The 21,450-nt window shown below is 36.5% G+C and overlaps 1 protein-coding gene across 1 annotated transcript in view; it reads left to right on the top strand.

Moving 5' to 3' along the window:
* Window positions 1-15,746, top strand: part of HAT1 (histone acetyltransferase 1) — a gene marked incomplete at its 5' end in the record, with an annotated part of 18,178 nt that extends 2,432 nt beyond the window's left edge. The window contains 8 exon segments of the mRNA XM_009333319.1: window positions 1-28; window positions 5,896-6,075; window positions 6,309-6,430; window positions 6,931-7,035; window positions 7,376-7,482; window positions 10,110-10,261; window positions 11,562-11,678; window positions 15,450-15,746. The exon segment at window positions 1-28 is cut by the window's left edge and continues 24 nt beyond it. Coding sequence (XP_009331594.1) covers window positions 1-28; window positions 5,896-6,075; window positions 6,309-6,430; window positions 6,931-7,035; window positions 7,376-7,482; window positions 10,110-10,261; window positions 11,562-11,678; window positions 15,450-15,617 — 979 coding nt within the window.
* Between the last annotated feature and the right edge of the window lie 5,704 nt (window positions 15,747-21,450).

The raw sequence follows: 21,450 nt of genomic DNA, 5'->3' as shown, positions 1-21,450 counted from the left end.
AGTTAATGAAAAGTTTGACTGTGTGGAGGTAAAGACAGAACCAGACCTGCACTTAAAATACTATTGAGAAGGTTTAGTTGGGATATGGACAAGAATGCTGGGTTTAGTAATTGCCCACCCAAACATGATTTACATTAAAAGCAAACAAACAAAGCTTCCTTTGTTGCTAAGCTCAAAAAAGCTTTGAAATTCATCTGTATGTTTTCCCATTGTTCCTCCTTTGACTGCAGTGCCATCAAAATTGTGTCAAACATGAGGTGCTAATACTAAGGCCAACTCCACAAAAAAACCACAACAACTTAGTAAGTCTGTATTTTCATGTTAACTGTCTCCAGAAGGAGGACTAGCATTGGTGTTTTTTATATTGAAGAGAATTCAGTAAGAAGGAAAAGGAGGTTTCTGTAAACACCGCATGAGGTAGGATGCTTGACTGTGTCTCTTTAAATGGCAGACATGGAGAACAAGTAAGGTAGAAATGAGATTAGAAACTTCTGGTTGGGTATCGTGTGCTTTACATCTTACTTAAAGGAATACAATAATACAGTTACCTGCAGGATGTTTTGTTTGGTTTTGGATTTTGGGTCTTTTTTACTTTTTTTGCCAACAGGTTTTCCAAGCTTATAGAACACTTGTAGAAAAGCTTTTTTTTTAATCCTTCTGCCTATATGCTCTCAGAATATTTTTGAGATAACCTCACAAAAGCTAAGCTAATCAGTCTTTCAGCCAACTGAAGAAAGGTATATGGAACTTACAAATAGGAATAAAATACCTTCTTAACAATGTTTTTAACTGTTAAATACTTGTATAAGTACCTGTACAGTTATTTAGAAAAACTCAATTTTTCAGAGTGGTCTCTGGTGCATTAAAGAAACTTAATATCACCTGAGTTTTACTTAGTTATAAGGAAGAAAAAATTGAGTTGATTTCTTCTCAAAAGAGCTATTAATATGGTTATTGATTAATCTTTGTAATACTCTGTAGTGTGAAATGGCTATACATTTGCACTGACGTCAAATTACTCTGCCTGAGAAAAGCTTTTTTTAAAGTAAACATCTTTATGACTTCAAGCTGTATTTTAAGTTTCTAATTTCAAATTAATCAGAGTTTATTTAAATATTTTCAAGGAAAGGCCTATTCTAAACAAAAAAATGCTGGAATGACTTTGTTAAATGAATTTTAAAGATTTGCCCTTCCTTGTTTTGAAGTTGTATTATAATATACTTAGTTCAACGGGCTAAGTGCCTGGACATGTCTGAAATACTTTTGAGACTAGGGCAACATATCTTAGGAGTGAAAGGTCATGCTCTTTAATCTTTAGAAGGTTTTTAGAAATAAGGAAAAAAGGAAAGCGTGTTGGCAAAGTAGTAATCATTAAAATAACAGTCCAACCTTTCACCAATATAATTTCAAAATCATATCACAACAGGAATCCACACCATAGTACCTTTTTACTCACAGTCTATCTATTTTCTGTACAAATAACAAAGCCACTTTATTTTTCTGGAGGTACAAGCAAGGTAAACAAGGTCTGTCTTGCCCTGAGCATGCTCTGTGACTTCTTTGATCGCTCAGAATCCTGGCTTCTTTCAAGCCCTGCTTCTGCTACTGAATTATTCCTCCAATTGCTTAAGGGTTTGAGATGGGGACAAAACAGAAGATCTTTTTGAGCAAGGCTTCTGTATACTTCACAGAGTATTTACAAGCTTTGACTGAATCAGAAGAATGTGGTAGCTTACTCTGGGCTTCCCTTGGTATTGTTAACACTGTACATCCAAATAGGCTGCTCATGTGACTATATCTAAACCTTAGTAGGAAAAAAAGATATGGCGGTCATCAATCTTGTTCTGCATTTGTGTTTGCCGTTAGTTTAACCACCTTAAGATATGAATGCATTTGCAGAGATTAAAACATAAGCTGTCATTACAACAAGGTGTTAATTTAAATGCATACTAACATTTACTTTTCTAAGTTAACTGTTTGGTTGCTGATCTCAGCTCCTTCAGGATAATCATACTAAGATATGGACTATTTGCCATACATGACAGGTAATCTTTGTGCTGTGATGTGCTGTGAATAGATGGTGTTTAGGAAGGGACAGTAGTCTTTGCCTTTAACATAACTGGTTACAAGTGATAAGTTAGTTTTAATGCTCTGCACAGTTATTCATGGCTTAGGATTTTGTATCTAAATACCCACACAAGGCCATTCAACAGCAAGTGGTTTTATTCTGTGATATTAAGTTGGTTCCATTATTGCTAAAGCAGCTGCTACAAACTCTGCTAGGGACTGACAGAAATATTCCTCCCAATACCGCTATTTTTTTTTCTTCCAAGATCTCTTCAAACATGAGGAAGAAGATAAGATCCTGAAATGTCAGGAGCCAGTCATATTTATGCATCTTAACATCATCTTCCTAAAGATGGATCTAAACCATGTTAGTGGGGAAGGCTCAGCAAAGTATGATCAGTCATGTTTTGAACAGAAGTTGTCACTTCATCTAGTGAAAATGGACAGAATTTATCCCTTGGGTGGAGTTGATTCTTTCAAATATCTGAAGAGAGGCTGCTTTCTTCTAGTGCAAATATTAATAGCATTGACCTCTGAATTGCTTGCTGCTTTGAGATTTGCAGCTGTTCAAATATCCCCGTTTTCATCTGGATTTTATGATGGGGTGGGGGAAAGTATTTCACTAATCTCTGAAACAGTCTTTACTATAAATGTATGTATCTTGCTTTGCAGCTGGCCTGATACATTCTTCACACAAGTTAATGAAAAAGTGTAATTTTAATATTGGGCATCCTTGTTTTAAGTAATGCTACTGATCACTCCATTGCTGCCCACTGGAATTAATACATTTAACTGTTAGAGAAATTCAGATTTCAAATATGTTTCTATGATTATTTTAAATTAAGCCACTTTGAAACAGCATCTACATGTATACAAATGTTATAACTGCCTGGTAGTACAAGAATAATCTCTGTATTAAAATTATCCAGAGTCAAATGCAATGTACAGTGAGACACTGCCCACTTAAGTAGTCCTACTACAGATCAAATTTAGTTACAAGCCTATACCAAATTCCCTATCATCACCTCATGATTCTGATTATGAAAGTAATACGTTACAGACAGTACTTCCATGAACCATAAGCTCAACAACTCATGGCTGGCTTCATTCAGGTTTTTGAATGCTTCATTTTAAGTGGCTTTGCCTATGTTTAACACTGTTGCAGTAGTCAACTGGATTGTTTTTCTGAACAGAAATCTGTGTGTCATCGTATACATCGATGCCAGTTGGTAAGATATGAGTGCCTTGCTCTGATAAAAGAAATGAACCTCTTGCCAATATCAAAGAAATACACAAGGGAAAGGCAGTAAACAAATTTTTGGTAACTCCTTGGATTATGAGCACCTCAGAGAAGTATTTGGAAAGTGCCTATTATGTAATGGATGTTTCCATTAAAAAGTACAAGTATTAATGAAACAAATTATTTGTATGCTGTTTATATTTCTAGATTCCAGTATTCCAGGACTTAATAACTGAAAACTGGATGACTTAAACTTATGCCACCACTCAAACTGAGGATTCTGGGATTTTCTCTGTCAGAAAGGGAGATCTTGTTAACCCTAAAAGTAACTGAAGAATATAGCTTCTTTTCTTAAATTATGTCAGGCCCCGTTTCAAGGGGAGAGAACTTCTAGGAGGCAGTAGGTGAAAATATGTTGTGGTAATACAGAACTAAAAAGGATTATGTACTGCTTTATCTGCTAAGCCTCTGTTCTCATGATTTAATTCTTTCTATTTTATGGAAAACAAGAGTTTTCTGTTGTGGCAGCCAGTGATGGAAGCATTATCTGACATGCTTTCAGCAGGTGAAAGTTTATCTTTTTATCACTAATGAAGAAACTTAAAAACATGAGGAGAGCAAAATTACTTAAACACTATTTATATAATACTTCATACTGCATATTCACCCTTTTTAGATATCTTCCACATAGTCTGAGTTATTGAACTGATGCTTGGAAGTCTTGTTTTAATTCTAGATTATTTTTACATGCCTTTTTCAGGTATATAAAATGAAAGTCGCTACAGATTCTTAGTTGCAGTTTCCTACAGCTTTGTCAGCAGTGCAGACTTAAGATATGTGTAAACAATACACTTGCCCAGTTACAAAAAAAAGCATTTCTAAAATGTGTTCCATACAAATACTTTTTCTTTAATGTAATTCATTGATTCTGAAAAAAATGGCTGATTTTGTGTAAGGCAGTTAAATCAGTAAGTGTAAAGAAAATGTTTAACTAATATTGCTTTAAGAGTAGCAAAGGTTCCAATAAATGCATCTCCTTTGTTTTGAGAATGAAATGGATGTAAAGATTGTACGCATTTTAACTGGATTCTTACACAAAGTATTGTAGAGCTATATTTTAACTGCTTAATAGCTCTCTACAAATATAAATATAAATGTTGGTAGTACCAAACCATTAAGAATAAAACTTGTTTGTGCTGAACTACATCCATCTTTCTCTACACTAAAAATGTAACTGAATGATAAAGTGCTATTCATTTGCAGGTGCATTGCTTCTACTTAAGGGACTATGGTTGAAAGGACAGGAATTAGTAGCATGTTGTATTAGCCTTTTGTAGTGTATTTTGTTCTAAGCATCTTAATTTCCCTGTTTTGAATGCTAAGTAGCAAGGGTCTTGGTTTTGAACTAATACCCATCATGCATGTAAACGGTGTGAAAGAGCTGCTTAGTAAGTTAACACAAAGTGTTCTTGTGTCAGTCCTTGTGGAAATAGATACAATACAAACATTACAGCTGAACTCACGGCAAACTCCATTAAGTAAAAACTTGGATTCATTGTCTGGAGGAAAGTTTGAATTGAATGTAAGCTCATTTTGTTGAATGTAATGTCAGGCTTTTAGGGGTTGTATTGAGGAGTACGGTTTTGTTAAGTTGAGACCAATTCATTAAGTTTTATTGCCTGGTGAGAAGCAGTAATACGTTATTGTGAAACTTCATCAAATATTCATGGTTAAAAAGAAGTAGTAAATGTATTCAATCAAGTGGTCTTTTTGGGGTCTGAAAAGGATTATGAAGTCTGCTCAGCTGATAGTCTCTAACTTTCACTTTGGTTATCTGAAAAGAGTAATTTTAATCTCTGAATTTAATTTTGGTGTCAGAATATTTCTTCTTCCCTAGTATGTTGGACTACAGGTTAGACTTGCGGACAGTATCCTTCAGTTATATTTTCATTATTTTATGTCAAACTTTGTTTTCAAAATGTTCTTTGATTTGAATGTGGGATGTTTTCTTCGAAGTTTGTAATGTGTTTTGCAGCTGATCCTATAGGCAGGCACTTCAAGCAGGGAGATGTAAGAATGCAAGAGTGTGCTAGCTGTCACTTTCCTGTTTGGGAGCTATCATTTTTGGTCTTTGTCCCTTTTTCTCCACTTAGTTCTGCACCACCTAATACCTCTTGTAAGCTGCTTGTTTGGGAACCTGAGTTCCACAAGACTATGTAGCATAGTCTTGGAGAATTGCTGGCTGGAAAGTCTTAGCTTCTGAATATGCTGCACTTTCAGAATAGCTATCAACACACTTAAGTTTTACGTGGACAAATGTAACAATCTTTAAACATAAAAATGCTCATGAACTTATGCTGCAACTACGAGCTTTTTGATGCTTACAGTGGCTGGATTGTGACATGTCTAGATCTCATGAGTGCAGCTCCTTTACTTGCTGGAAGGTCACTACTTGAATGCTTTTTTCTTTTTTAATTACTGTTAGGCTATAGCACCTCTTTTATATTCATTTCTTATAGCACAATAGTGACATCAGTGCTGTCTTTTTCTAATCTTCCACTGATCCTGCCTCCTTTTATAACCTCCAGGCAGACGATGTTGAAAGTAAAATTAGAGAAATCATTCCTCCTGGTTTTTGCACAAACACTGATGACTTTGTGTCTCTGCTGGAGAAGGAGGTCAACTTCAAGCCCTTCGGAATGCTGCTGCACACATATTCTGTCCATAACGAGGAAGCTGGTGAAGATATAACATATCAGATATACAAGGTATGAAAAATAAGTGAAACTTCTGCCTTCGAGCAACCAAATTAAAGGTGTTTTTTCAGTGATGCACTTTCAGTAATGTTTCAACTATAGTATATAAAGACTATCATTTTACCAGTTTATTAATAATTATAAACATGCTTTTTTGTATTGGGGAACTTAATTAGGTTTTGCATATTTTTTTCCTCTTACATCTGTGATAGGTTTCACCTGACTTCTCCTGGCTTTTTCCCTAGGCCGACATGACATGTCCAGGCTTTCGAGAATATCATGAAAGGCTTCAGACGTTCTTGATGTGGTTTATTGAAACTGCTAGCTTTATTGATGTAGATGATGAAAGATGGAACTACTTTCTAGTGTAAGTACAGTTCTAAAGCAACAGTGGACCTTATTACCTCCACAAAGCCTGCATTTTAATTGTGGCTGGCCAATTATTGGAGCAGTATAATGATATTTTTCCCAGGAAAGAAAAACCATTGTTTATGAGGCTTGAGTTTTCCTCCATTATGCTTTGGGAAACCTTGAGAATAGAGCCGAATTAAATGCTGTTGTCCGTTAGAGCCCTGAATGTAGGCTTAAACAGTAAAATGAGCTTTGCCTGTGTTTTCTTTTACTTGCCACCTATTCATCTTTATAATAGGCAAGTGCACTGAAGTGCTGTAAAGAGGCCTGATTTATCCAAGTTGCTGCACACCAATTAAGTGAATTGTACATTCAGAACATAGCAGGTGTACCCATTGGGCCCTCACAGAGTAGCTTGCTGACACTGAAAATTCAGTTGGAGAATGGAAAAGAAAATGGACACTGCATGGGAGCGCGACTGTAATTGACCTGCTTGGCTTTCTGTTTTATCTGCAGATTTGAGAAGTATAATAAGGATGGAGCTACGCTCTTTGCGACCGTAGGCTACATGACAGTCTATAATTACTATGTGTACCCAGACAAAACCCGGCCACGTGTAAGGTAATTGGCGGCGTAACTCGTGCCTTGCCTTTTATTTCAGAAGAGGGAACTGCTGAAGTTCCCAATAGTTGTTTATAATGGTGTTGATTTGTTTAAAAAAATCCCCATTATTAGCTGGCTATGCACTGATTTATTTCATTGTTCCTTTCTTGAAGCGGAGGGAATCTCAAACAAGTTTTGAATATTTAACAATTTTAAGACTCCATTAAAAATTATATTTTAACATGAAGATTGCTACACGTACTTTAATCTAAAAAGAAATACCATTTTGTTTGTTAAGCCTTTACATCATAATGTTTGCAAATGCATGCATTTGAACTGAAAATATGTACCTTTGTAGCCAGATGCTGATCTTGCCACCATTCCAAGGAGAAGGCCATGGTGCTCAGCTTCTTGAAACAGTTCATAGATACTATATGTCTTCTCCTACAGTACTTGATATAACAGGTTTGTGTTGAATTTTTAACTCAGTTCACCTGTTTAATAAGCAACTTGTAGCATTCACAGGTTGTTAGCCTGCAAGCTAACTTTCATGTTCATTTGTCAGAATGAAATGGCCTTTTGAAGATTTAGCTTCAGCTCAATTCATGATTAATAGTACCCTGGTTTATAGAAGAACGGTATATAATGTAGCTCCTTAAATCCTTTACTTAGAGAACAGCACACCAGGAAAATTCAATCCCTAGCATGAACGGATTACCAGCTAATTAGCCATTTTATTGTGAGATACACAGCTGAGTTTGCCAAGAGATCAAGCTTTGTCAAATTCCTGGTTCAACTTACTCCTATTAGCCAAAACTCAAAATTGGGGGGAGAGGGGACAAAAACTAAAATAGCATATTAATATTAGTGTGCAAGCCAAAATTTTACAGACAGTCAAAATCTGTAGAGAATTTGTCCTCCAGGAGCATGTATTGCTGGCTGAAGGCACCCATGATACTAGAGCTGTGTGCACAAACACCTAAAAATAAAAAATTGAGGAAATGTCAGAGGGGGGAAAAGGGTGTATGTGCATAGAAATTATAACATAAATGGCTACAAATGTGACATCTGTCCTGTCATTTCAAGTCCCATATAGGAAGAAATGCAGTTCAAACACGACTTGACCATTCAATTCTATGTGCTATCTCAGACCTCATCTTAGTTAGGAGTAACTCCCCCATTCTAATTAAAATACGGTAGAACACTTGCCTTCATAATGCATTGCTGCAGGATAATCCTAACATAAAGTAATCCACCTCATAATTTTAATCCAGTTCATAGGAATCTAAGGAAGTATAACTTTGTTTATGCAACAGGAAATCATGTGCATCATGCATTTACTTTTTTCTTTTTCCTTTTAATAGTACAAAGCTTTACATAGCTTTTATAGCTGAGGATAAACAAAGTCTTAACAAGGTACTGCATAAATCATGTGAAATGTTCATGGCTCAGTGCCTTAAATGCAGGGTTGTAGCAAACAGTAAATGTGCACTAAAATAGGTTTTAATTTCTTTATGGAATAAAGCAGGAGAAAGCCTGCAATATTGTACATGCCACTCAAGTTATGGAAATTAAGGCTTTTACAAAATTATTTATTGTTCTTTTTGAGGGGAAAAATCAGGCTGGACAATCCTGGTATGACCAGGATATTTAGTTATATAGCATCTAAAATTGTGAAGTAAAGCCTTTAACCTTTCTGAAAAGAGGAAGTGAAGATCTAATTAACTTCTTTGAAAGAGCTAATGCTTTTTTTTAATACTTTGGAGTTTCACATTTATAACAAGTATTTTGTTCTGCTTATAACTTGTCATCCTAACTGACAAAGTGAAATGTATGCTGATAGTGCTTCCTGTACAGAAACTGCCTCATCTTTCTTTTAACTAATCTGAGCAAAAAAAGAATGGAATCAGTTCATTTTAGTACAGCTTCTCCCATCTCTTTTGCAGAATAAGTGCTATAAGACTTGCCATACAAGATTAGGTCACTCATGCACAAAACACTTTAACTGATACAATCATCATAAACATTCTCCAAGCCAAAAAATAAATTGCCAGTTGTGCAGTGCTGCATATACACAGCAAAAACTTCTATCCCAGTCCATCTTCTTGGTGGGAACCTAGCTTTTGGTAACTTGGTAACTTGGTAACCTGGTAACTTCCAGTCCCTAAACTGCAAATTTCAACTATTTACAGTGGTCCTCAAAACTAAAGAAACACAGCTGGGATATAAGCTGTTTAGCAATATATTCCACAATACTAGTCCACAGAAGAATGAGTGTTTGGTGGGAACGTGACCCTGCTACTTATTTGTAGTAAGCCTGTCCAAACAATTAAGTAAGGAAGAAAGAAACATATTCAGAACATTGTATGCATTTTCCTTCTGCGTAGTTCATAAGTGGGAATAAAGTTGCATATGGGACCATGTTGATGTTCACCGAAGCTAGTTTTTAACTTTGGTGGTTTTTCTAAAGCAACAGTTTTGATAGTTATGTTGCCATTTAAGCAAAATGGAAGTAATTTGAAATTGTGATCAGCTTTTGCTTAGGTCCTTCCAGCCTTTTTATTTTGGATAAGCTTGTCCTTTGGGTCCTTGTACCTTTCCCTATCTTCCCTGCTAACAAAGACTATAACTCGTGGTCAATACATGTCTTTGGCTAGTCTAGTTGTATACAGTAAGATAGTTTCACCAGTCTTTTTCCACATAATTAGTTTGTGTTCTAGTAGTTCTACCACTCCGGCAAATATAGAATAGATGGAACAAACAAGAAAAAGGGTTTATACAGAGAGTAATTTTCTTTTCCCAAGGAGTTGAACTGGATTAAACATGTATATTGTCAGTCTTAGAAATGCGTATATAATACTGTACAGTACTGTATACACAAAATATTAGAAGTTTTTCTTTCTGCAATCTCTTTAATGTCTACTGTCAAACAGCTAAAACTTTGATAGCAGTACTTACAATTAAGCACAGTTGTTTATATAATGATGAATACTGTATCTGCTTTTGTTTTCCATAGTTCTCTGTAATTACATACCAGAAATGAGGAAACAAATAAAGCTGATATTAACTGTGTGCTTTTTTATTCTTTCTAGCTGAAGATCCATCTGAAAACTATGTGAAGCTAAGAGACTTTGTTCTTGTAAAGCTCTGTCAAGATTTGCTTTGCTTTTCCCCAGGAAAGTTAATGCAGGGTTTCAGTCAAGAAATGGTGATGGAAGCTCAACAAAAACTGAAAATAAATAAGGTATTAAATCAGAACAGTTGTAGTTGGACATATTCTTACCAAACTAGTAGAATAACAATTTAAACATAGAGGTGGAGACTTGGGGTTTGCCCACTTTAGCTTATTTCAACAGATTTTTAGGATGTATCTGGAAGCAAGATACCTAGCTCATGGTTTTAGATAAGTGCTTTTTTACCTACTAATTCTGTTGATGTAATAGAATTTGATGTGGTTTCCATTTCTTTCAAGTATATTTATACAAATAACAAGTGTTGTTTTGGGAATGCAGAACACTAAAGTAGCAAACAACTGCTACTAAGGCAGCTCTAAACACTTGGAGAACTAAACAGTTAAATTGAACAATTTGTTGGTAATATCAGTAAATGATTGAACTCATTAGTGAGTATGGTAGTGAAAAGACAGAGTTGCTTAGTTAAAAAATGTATTTGAACATGGTTTAATGAAAACTTGGAGGGATGAGGGATGTGAAGCCATATTCAAATGTTCATGAAAATGGTAGAGCTTGTATAAGGAAACTATATCTGCAGCCTTCTGTGTCTGATATCTTAAACCTGAAAGGATAAATAAGTTGGTTTGCTTTTTTAACAGTATCTGAACATGTGCTAGTGTAGCAAACAAACAATCCTATTTTTGTTCTGTTGCTAGGCAAAAGAATACTTGGTCTTTAAATTCTGTTTTCATACAGATGCAACAGTTAACGGTAATATAGTAGCAACATGATTTTATTTCTTCCCAGATGTGATACTCGTTGATCCTGGTTCCAAAAGCACTTCAGTTTTTCCATTTACTAATTCTTTCATTTTCTTCCCTAGTAAAAAGAAAACTTTAAATATTGTTGTTTCATTCTCATATTTAGAACTTCCAGGAGGCCTTGTGAAGGGCAATAGGTATATGGAGATTATTAAAATCAGCAAAGTAGATACTGTTTAGTAAAATATGGCTTAATGTCACTCTAGTTCCACTCCTTCAGTTCTTTGAAGTATTTTTGGACTCTGGCTTCTGGACTTCCTGCTGCTCATTTACAGCAGGTCCTTGAAGCACCTCTACAGCTGGTGCAACACTTTTGAGAGATCAGACACTGGCTGCATGGAAGAAAATGGTTTTGAAGGAAAAACACGAATGTTTATTCACTTAACCTACCAGACAGAAGGACAGGTTTGACTGAGGTTTTGTCCATGCCTCTGACTGTCTTCCAATAAGCTGAGGAACTACTCTAATATTTCAGTGTTTCTCCACTTTGAGTCCTATTGAGTGACCTCTTTATTCAGACATGGTTTTTGTTCTCCTTTCTGTTCATTAGCAACACACAAGACGAGTTTATGAAATTCTCCGATTACGTGCAACAGATATGGGTGATGCAGAACAGTCCAGAAGCTATCGGTTGGACGTTAAAAGAAGACTGATTGGCCCCTATAAGGTGTATATGACTTAAGTATAATTTAATACTTATTTCAAGGCTAATTATACTTGATTTTACTTTCATTTCCATAAATGTAGTTGATGCCAATTATGTTGCCAATCAACTACTATTAGTTATGCAGTGTTCAACTGACACGTATACAGATGCAGAGAACATTCATATGTAGCAGTACTGAAGATCCTGTGTTTGGCTCCTGACTGTTTCCTGTCCAATTCCAGCAGGAAGTTACTACTAAGCGTATGTTATCTAGCTACAAGTGGCATTATGTCCAGGTAGGCTTAAGGAAGAAAAAATGTCAATTTCTTGAAAAGGTTAAAAATGTTAGACAAGCCAAAAATTTGGGGACATAAATGCTGTAATAAGTTTACACTGCAGACTAGATATAGTTTAGATTCCTGTTCTATTTGCTAGCTAGGTCTTTACAAAACAGCTTGCTAGAAGTAATCTAGCAATGTCAACATAGAGCTCCATGCAGATGGAATAGAAAATAATTTCAGCAGTAAAGTTTAAGCAAGTACTAAACTTAGTAGCTTTCTTAGTTCCTATTAAGTATGCTTCTCAGGATCTTCAATATAGTTGGTCCATGTTGCATAAACTGACGTTTTGAGATACAGATTTAAAAAAAAAAAAAAAATCCTAGTTGCTAATGGCATCAGTCTTTGTATGAAGAGTCAAAAGACCGCAAATAAATCTAGCTTTATTGCTATAACTAGCAGGTTAGTTACTCTTTTCAATTAAGTACTTGTTAAGCAAACCAAAACCCTGTTGAAAAGTTTCACAAAAGTATGAGAAGTACCTTGATTAGCTTGCAAGCCTTCCTAAAGCAGCACTTACCCTGTTATACCAAAACAACAAAACTTTGATTGTACTCATGTTGGACTTGGGGGGGCTATTAGCAGAGAACCCAGCACTGTATTTAATACTTGCCTGATCTGGAGATAATACCATGTCAGGCTGACTGGCAGGACCTTAATCAAAACACTTTCTGTTCTTTTTCATGAGTGTCTTGTCTCCTTTGCTAAATTTCACTCGGTATCCACTACAAACAAGGCCGTGATTTTTCAGCTGACAGGGCTGTTACATGATTTCAATTCATTCACTCAGCACTGAAGTCCTATGGGGGAAATCCAAAATTCCATAAGCAGCTTCAATTCTAGTGCTTCTAGCAATTGTTTCCACTTTACTCTCTGCATGCAATAAATGCACTAATAATGAATGGATTTTGTATTGCTAGATATGCAATATTGCTACTTAAGAATATTGGATTTTTGATTTTTCAGTTATTTTGGTGAGGATTGAAAAGAATCCTTAAAGCAGCCAACACCCTTTCTTTGATTTTAAGTTTCATGTTCTGAAATACAGCCATCTTGTTTATGGTAGTTCTGCCTAGTAAACAGCTTACTCATGCACTCACTTTAAACAATGTTTCCAATAAATTTTAGTCATGGTGCTGTTTTCAAAAACTTTTCAGAACTGCAATTAAACTAACTTGTAATATATATAGTAATTTGGAGGGGGGAAAGCAAAATTTAATAAAGAATCAGGAATATTACTGCATACTCTAATGCTGCTATCACTTTTTTATGTAAAGCACTTGATAGCTTCACTTGAACAATGTTCTACAGATGTAGAATAATTCTAAATTGCCACTACCTTCATTTAGTAAAAATGGTATTGCATCTTACTGCTATTTCCTGGCTAACAGTAGCAGGAATAAAACTGTATGCAGAAACCCCAGATGAAAAAACCTGTAATACATCTATTCCCCTTGAAGTCTTCACATTAGCAAGGAGGCTGTTGCTAAAAATACTGAGATTTTTATGTATATGGCACTACTAGAGTGGAATGACTGATACAGCCAACTATGTTGACCTCTGTATAAGTACTACTAATACAGGAAACAAAATATTTGGTATCTTAGTGAACAGGGCATCACTCTAAGGTAGTTCAGAGGGTGAGCAGCTTGTGATATTTCAGTTTCACTGTGGCTTCTCCATTTCTGAAGAACTCTGCTTTTTATGCTCATTAGCGGGCTGTGCTGCTAGACATGTCTCCTTGATCATGTCTTTGTTCTTCATGTCGTCCCTTTTGGAAGTAAACACCACTGCTGTGCTGCTTTTATTAATCATAATACTTGGTTCGGGTTTGCCACTTGAACAGAATACACTTTTCTGCCCAGCCCAATAACTTGCTCCCAAAGAATCATCTTGAAACTGCCCAGGTAAAATGTCACTGATTGCAGGTTTCAGAATCTTGTGTACCTGGGTATGCTGGTAGTATATTTAGAGGGAAATGGATGTTGAAACATCCGAAACATGCAGAGGGAGTTTGCTTTTTACCTGGAATCTGGAACTTAGTGTAACTTTAGGTCATCTCTGTCAGATGTAATGGGCATTTATAAGCTGACACCTTTTTTTGAGAGCTAGTATTTATAATCTTAACAGATATGCCTGTTAATTAAGCAGACTTGAATTAATTCTAGAATAAGGAGGTTTTAGCTTTTCTACTGACAGAAGCTTGCTCAGAAGACACTCATCTCTCTTCATTTGGGCAACTCATCACATGTTTTGAGTATCTTACCCATTTTGACTAGATGGAGCTAACATGAATCTAAAATTTGAACAGCTATGCTGCTTTTGATGTCCTTTCTACAAGGAAATGTTTCCTGATTATTGGCCAGAAATGTACCTGGAGGCCTCATCAGCACTCTGATACAGAACCTCCTTTTCTGAACTGAACTTTGCCTATCTATGGGATCTGTGGGAGATTATCAAAGTTTTTCTGATGTTACTCATTTACAATTTACTGTGGTCTCCACTCCCTCCTCCTGACCCTTAGCATCAATCACAGAAAGAAAACACACTTTCCCTTGAGAGATAAGTGTAAAATTAAATGGAGTACAGAAGGGCTTTGATTTTGAGACTGATGTAGAAGTAGAATTGTTTTGGGGAAATTTTGTTATAACAAACTCTGATTCCATAGGCATTGCAAAGACTTATTGATAAGATGCCAGGCATACATAATGCATATATTTCTTTTATTAATAAAATGTTGAATGACATTCCGCTTTTACAAAGTGAGGGAAGACTGAAGAATGTAAAGTAACTAAGGAACTGAGCAGTTCAGAAATAGATATCAGTTGTATAAAAAAACATACGTGGGGAAAGGAAAAACACTTCAAAATACTTTTTTTATTTAAGAAACAGGTAAAAATATCACGTGTGATACAGCAAGGGGAACTCCTCATCTTCTTGCTGTACAAATATGTTTATGCTTGTAAATACTCTTATTGCATTTCAATGCTGTTACTGCTAATCCCTGGTAACTTGTGAATAATTTGTAACAATTCCTGAAATGTTTTCTGTGTACAGGAGGCTTAAAATTAATTTTTGATAGTCAATTATAGGGAAATTAGTTGGCTGAACAGCCACATAATGGGACACCAGTGTGATTAATGTCAGCATAGAACTAAATATCCCAGTCAATTTTCTACAGTCTAGTTTTTCATGCCATACATCTTCAGCAGTAGAAGTACCATTAGACCTAATCTGTTTGGTTAAGGAAAATATTTGAAACCATTTTTCACTTCCCTGGTTCATTGGTAATACAGAAACTATGAGGCTTTAACAGAAATTATGTCCTAATCAAACACCGTTACTGTTTTTCTTAGGATTAGGGACATCTTAAAGAACTGAATGAATTTAATGAAAGACCATGTTCTTGATGATTATTGGTTGTGTTCAAACTACTATTTGTTTGATTGCTTAGAAAAAGCAGAGAGAACTTGCCAAGATGAGAAGGTGTCTAAGACCAGAGGAGCTGACGAATCAGTTGAACCAAATAGACCTAAACATGCAACATGAGCAGTTAGAAGAGAGCTTCCAACAACTTGTTTCAGATTACCGAAGAGTCCTAGAACGACTTGCACAAGCATGAGGATCCTGCCTGTACAGGAAACTTGCAAATTTCTATATAGTGTTGTAAAGCACATCCTTAATTGCCACTTAACTGCAAAAAAATCTCATGTGACGTTTTAATCACATTAAAGGTGACTTGTGTTTCTGTGCATTTTGAATATTTTCTATTTTTGTGTTGTAGATTTTTAAATGTTGTACTCTAGGTTTGGGGGCACTTATTGCTGAAATAAACAATGTAGATTCTCAGATACAGTATCACTTCAATTGTATGAATTTTCTTTTACCCTTCTGTTTTGCCTCAAGACTTAATAGAAACCTGAATAGCAAGTTAATACATAAATCTAAGCAATATAAATATTGCATCTCTCTTAAATTTCTCCTAACTTGTTCCTCCTCAGGCTGTTCTGCTTGGATCCTATTGTACTGTGTAGGGCCTGCGCACTCTTTGGTTTAACGTCATATGAGCTGGTTACAAGACTGGTTCTGTGGCCTGGCTGGCATGCTTCCTGAGTGCAGGCTCTTTACCCTTTCTTGAAGGTGGATCCTGCTCCCGTAAGCTATCAGACGCATTCTACTTAAGCCTCTAAAGGGCCTTGAGCATATTCTTTTTCAAACCTCCAATTTTGCAGGTTCATGATTTCGGGAAAATACCTCACAGTTGGGGAAAGAGCCAAGGCTTTGTAAGGACTCCGAAAGCACTTCTACTTTAACTAGTGTAAGAAACATACAAATCTGTAGGAAGCAGGTGCCTTTATATAGTTCCTTGGCTCTATTCTGCTATCTGTTACTTCTCAGCCTTGAGGTCCTCCTGTCTCTCCTCCCTCAAAGGAATAAATTATAGTATCTTTTCTTGTGGTTCAGACTTTAAAACTGATTTGTCTTGGCCTGTAATCAAGAGGACTTAATCTGAATAAGGATCCTTGACATGTATTAACCACGTTTCATGGTCCTAATGGGATTCAGGTCCAGCTTTGAAAACTGCAGTTTGTAGATTGACTGTTCTCCGCTACCGTCTGATAGGATGTGGAGAAGTGGTGTTATGTTTTCCAAATGTTTAAAAACTCCTGTGGATTTTTTGTATTTTCTATTAAATTCTTTTTAGAAATCTTAGTTCTTCTGGCTAGGATATCTTGCCTGTATGATATTACATCATTCATCTATTGTAGTATCCAAATCTTTTATACTCATTAATAATAACAATTTTAAAAAGACCTCTCCTGACTAGTAGTAAGCCTGAAGGTAAATTGTGGGATGTGGGGGACTGGGGTGGGTTTCTTTGGTTGGTTGGTTTTGGTTTCTTATTGAATGTGTTGAGGTGCTGGTGATAAGTCAGAAGAGGGAAAGCTGAACTGAGGAACTGTGCTTTAATTTGGTTTCTGCATAGAGATCCAGGATACTTCTTGTGCTTCAGGGGAAGTCTACACTAACACTGCCTGAGCTTTTGCATCACTAAGGCTGAAGTCACTCAATGAAGAAGCTTAAGCCTTTTAAGAAACTGTAGAACTAGCAAAAAAACCACTGCCTGATGGGCTGTTTGCCCACTTGGAGAGGCTGAACATTGTTTCCCTCTTCATAAGTTACTCTTCTTGGGGGGGAGCATAAAAAAGCAGAAGAGTCTGGCATATATCTTCCTTTCATCAGTCTAGTACCTGATGTGGGAAGGGAAGGGAGGTTTGTCTGTCATCACCCCCAGGTTATATGGGTGTCCAAAAGGGCTGAGAAATGTCATGGAATGTAGGCTTGATGCTAGAGGTGGTTAAGGCTGCCATATTCAATTGATGGTGCGGGATAGATATGAAAGAAACTACTGAGACAAAAGGACAAAATTGCTTTCCTTAGACAAATAGTGAAACTTCTCTCACACAGTGATGAGGGCAGATTAACCTTTTCATAACCTATTGGAATATTTTTTCCTTTTCATGTTGACACTGTTGAAAGAGGTGAGCTAGTGCCTCCAGTTCCTGTAGTGGTGAAGGTTCAGTCTTAGGCTGAGCATGGTTTCTCATTCCAGTATAGGCTGGGAACATTCTAAGCTGTTGGGATGTGCCTGTGGACAGCAAAACTTATGACCTGGTTTACAGGAACTATCTTGTTACTAATTCTTGGCACCAAAGATACGAATAAACAGCCTCTTAGAGGTCTAGAAACTTTGAATCCTGCCATTCTGCAGCAGATTACAGCTTCTGCAGCACTGCTGCCAGGAGAGACTATATGAGTATTCCCTAATCCGTTACAGTTAATTAAGACAATTATCTGAAACAACCTTCATCAGCAAATTAAACTAGCCCTGCTGACTTTGCCTGAAGTTGTCTAAGAAACGTCTGGACTATCCTTTCCTTTGGCAGAGAGAAAGAGGCAATGATCTCTTGTATAACAGCTAGAGAACAGTGATAGTTCCACTGACGCTACTGCTTGGGGAGCATACGCCAGTTTGGTTCGGCAGACTTTTGGGGTGAGTCTGTTTGAACTAGCATTTTAGAGACTGAGCGTTAATGGTAAAGTTGGCTAAACACTCGGGTTTCAGTGGATGCTACTAGACAAACTCCTAGCTTTCTGACTTGCCAGTCCGGATATTTTTGTTCCATGGTTTTCAACAGGATAACAAATTTCACCTACAAGTGAGCTGCAGTGAGCTGTCTCTGAAGTACACACAGCAGCAACTCCAGCTATTCAGTGAGTCGTATTTAGGAAATAAAAAAAGTTTTGTAAACGGTATTTAATAAGTTTCATGTAACTCCTGTTTATATTTCTGTATTAACTTAGTTACAAACAGGGATCTCCTACAATATTTAAACAAATACTTATCAGTGTAGTATAGAAAATAGCATAGCCATCACTAGTATTGTCTGACTTCTGCATGCTGAGAGAGGACCTGTGAAGTAGTAACAGCTGTCTATATAGAATTGCAGTTAGATGCTGGGGGGATCCCATTTTGTGGATTTGTGAGCTGCCATATGAACACTGAGGCTTAGTAGCAACTTTTCAACTCTAGACGTTAGGAGTGTAGGAATTGGATTGCTGAAGCTGAACGCTATTAGAGCCCTCTCCTATTCTGGGCACAATATGACAATAAAGTAATCCTGGATAAAAACTATTTTTGTTCAAACATATAATCTGTTATCCTAGGTTTCGTTTCTTATGCTGCTATTGTTCTTCTGAGCTATTGCATACTAACAGGAACTTAGAGTAAGCACTAATAATAGGTTTATGTGATTTAATTTATGACTTTTTTCTGCATTTTGATTAAATCCAGATTCTTCAGTCACTTCACTCAAACGTCAAGTGAAACTTTGCACAACGTACTGATAAAGCATTTGAAAGAGTTTTGTGCATTTGAATATTCTTTTAAGAACGTACATAAGATCTGTTGAGTATATTTAAAGTTTTTCATTGTAGACGCTGCTGGCATCAGGCTGCTGGTTTGCCCTTCCATCATTTACAAATCCAGTCACAGCAACAGTGAATCTACTTTAAGAAAATTCAGTGGAGTATCTAAAATGGTGAATTTAGTTCAACTGGTAGAGACAAATTTTCTTTCCATGCAAAGCTATTGTCAATGGTGCTAACCCAAGATTTTGTCCTAAAGCGTAAATCAAGCTCTGAAAAATGTTTATGTTTAGAAGCCTGGATCAAACTGTTCCCTTTTATGTATTTTGAAACATAAAAGTTACCTACTGCAGATACTAGGAAACAACTTCTAGCTCAACAACTAATAACCTGAAGAAATACAACAGAAAACCTATAGTTTCAGAACTGAGAAAGCAAGCTACCTGAAGCTGCAGGATTTGAAGGACACTTTAACTGCTGTAGTAGGGGGAATAAAGGTCTATGTAGCTGAAGCAGTATCTTGGGCAGTAAATGTCCGTGCCTCCTATGAACAAACACACAAAGCTGCCATGTGGCAGTTTAGGCAATTCAAGACTGACCTATTGTCTCTCTCTGCACTGTCAGCAGGAGGGTAAGCAGCCCATAATGTCTATACGAAGGATTTACGTCTGCTTATATAGATCATTTTTTCAATTCCTCTTTGTCTCTCACTGAGACTTTGTTGCTCTTTATGCTTTTCCTTTATCATATTGTATGACTGTCAGACACTAGAAGGCTTGAAAACCTTATGTTGCATGTTTTGCCGTTTTACCTTTTCTCCCAGTGTCAGTTCTGACCTGATTTCATCAGTATCAAACTGTTAGAGCTAGAAATACCTGCTATATTCGTAAGCCTATCACCTAAAAGCTTGGAATCTCAGCTTTCAAAATGAAAAACATTATTCTCTAATGCTACTGCTTTGTGAAACATTGCTTGCTAGGATAATTTGGACTTGAAGTTGACAAAAAGACAGCATGGTAAAATATTAAAATCTATATCTCATAAGCAAGTATCGCAGATATTTCAATTTTCTCAAAAAAAACTTAAATTCATGTGAAACATTTTTTCCCCATGCCATCAGTATTTCCAGCCATTTTACACTGCTAGTTCTTTCTCCAATGACCAGAAAGATTTCAGTTGAACCCTGAGTTCTATCTATTAAAATATTTCATTTACAAAAGGCTATTAACCACACTAGTGGCAGAATTCGGAATTGTGAGGCTAAAAATTTAGTGCGATGAGTAAAAATTGAAGGCTATTACACAAAGCAATAAAAATAGACACGAGCGCTGCTCAGGCAGGGCATGCTACCTGCCATCATACTGGCTTATATCTGTGGAGGGAAAATTGTAGGAATGGGCTTGCCTCCCTATCACTCAAATCTTTTTTACAATGTAAAAAGAAAAATAATGCAAATACCAGTTTCTACTCAAAATTACTCATTTGAATACATGCTTACTAGGTTCTTTGTTCCTTGCGCTAAAGCCTTCAGTAACAGGCGTTGCAAGAAATGAGACTACAGACTCCGTGTCTGAGCTTCCTTTTAGACTTCTAATGGTACAAGCAAGTGTAAAAAGGATCATTAATCTAACAATTTCCAGATTTCCATGTTCAAAATATTTTTAATTCTCCAGACTAGAGAAGCAAAGAGAAAAGAGGAGAAAAAAATGTCCTCCTTCCGCTCTTCAAAGCTCATTTCAGATATAAGGCTCCCACCCAAATTGAAGGAATCTCAGGTAGTGACATGATGAAGACAAAGCCTTGGGAAAAGCATTTCAGAATCCCCTCTTTGCCATTGCAAAAAATCTATATAGCAGGAGCAGTGCTGTGCGCTGTTTTTTCCCAAGAGTAGCACTAGCTTCTTTCTTCAGTAAATAAAGAACATGTAATGCTGTAAACATTCCTCATCTAGGAAGTATGTGCTCCATTTATGGTTGTTGCACAGTTTGAACTGAAGAGATAAAACGTAAAGGAAATCATGATCAATGGGAAAAGCTTGACATCTCCTTTTTGTTTCTAAATGGTACGGCAATAAGGGAGGTGTGCCACGTTCAATAGCTGCTATTTTTAAATGCCTGTCAGTCTTCCAGTTAAGCCTTCCTCAGAGCTGTATGGGATGTTCACGTTTTTAAAACTTCCATAGTTTCATGGAAAAGGTAAAATCTTTGCCTGGCATGAGTTCAATATGATGGGGACCGTGAATATGTCATTTTGCTTTCCCTGGAGCTGTGATGTAACAGTTTGGTGTAGCTTTGTCTGATTATATATATTCTGTATCATTGATGTTGGAGGTTTTTGGTTTTTTTGCAAGTTCAGGACTCCAGACTATCTCACCACGGATCAGATGAACACCAGTGCTGAAAAAAGGACACCTATCTGTGCCTAGGACAGGTCCCAAACAGCAACAGGCTCATCAGCAAAAACTGCTGTGGAACTAAATCATCTTTTAAGGCAATCTTAGGTAGGAAAGTCTAAGCAGTCTAAGT

The sequence above is a fragment of the Pygoscelis adeliae genome, unplaced genomic scaffold, assembly GCF_000699105.1.
Source record: "Pygoscelis adeliae isolate BGI_AS28 unplaced genomic scaffold, ASM69910v1 Scaffold160, whole genome shotgun sequence".
Taxonomy (NCBI): Eukaryota; Metazoa; Chordata; class Aves; order Sphenisciformes; family Spheniscidae; genus Pygoscelis; species Pygoscelis adeliae.
The sequence above is the reverse complement of the archived record's forward strand: the minus strand, read 5'-3'. Positions and strand labels throughout refer to the sequence as shown.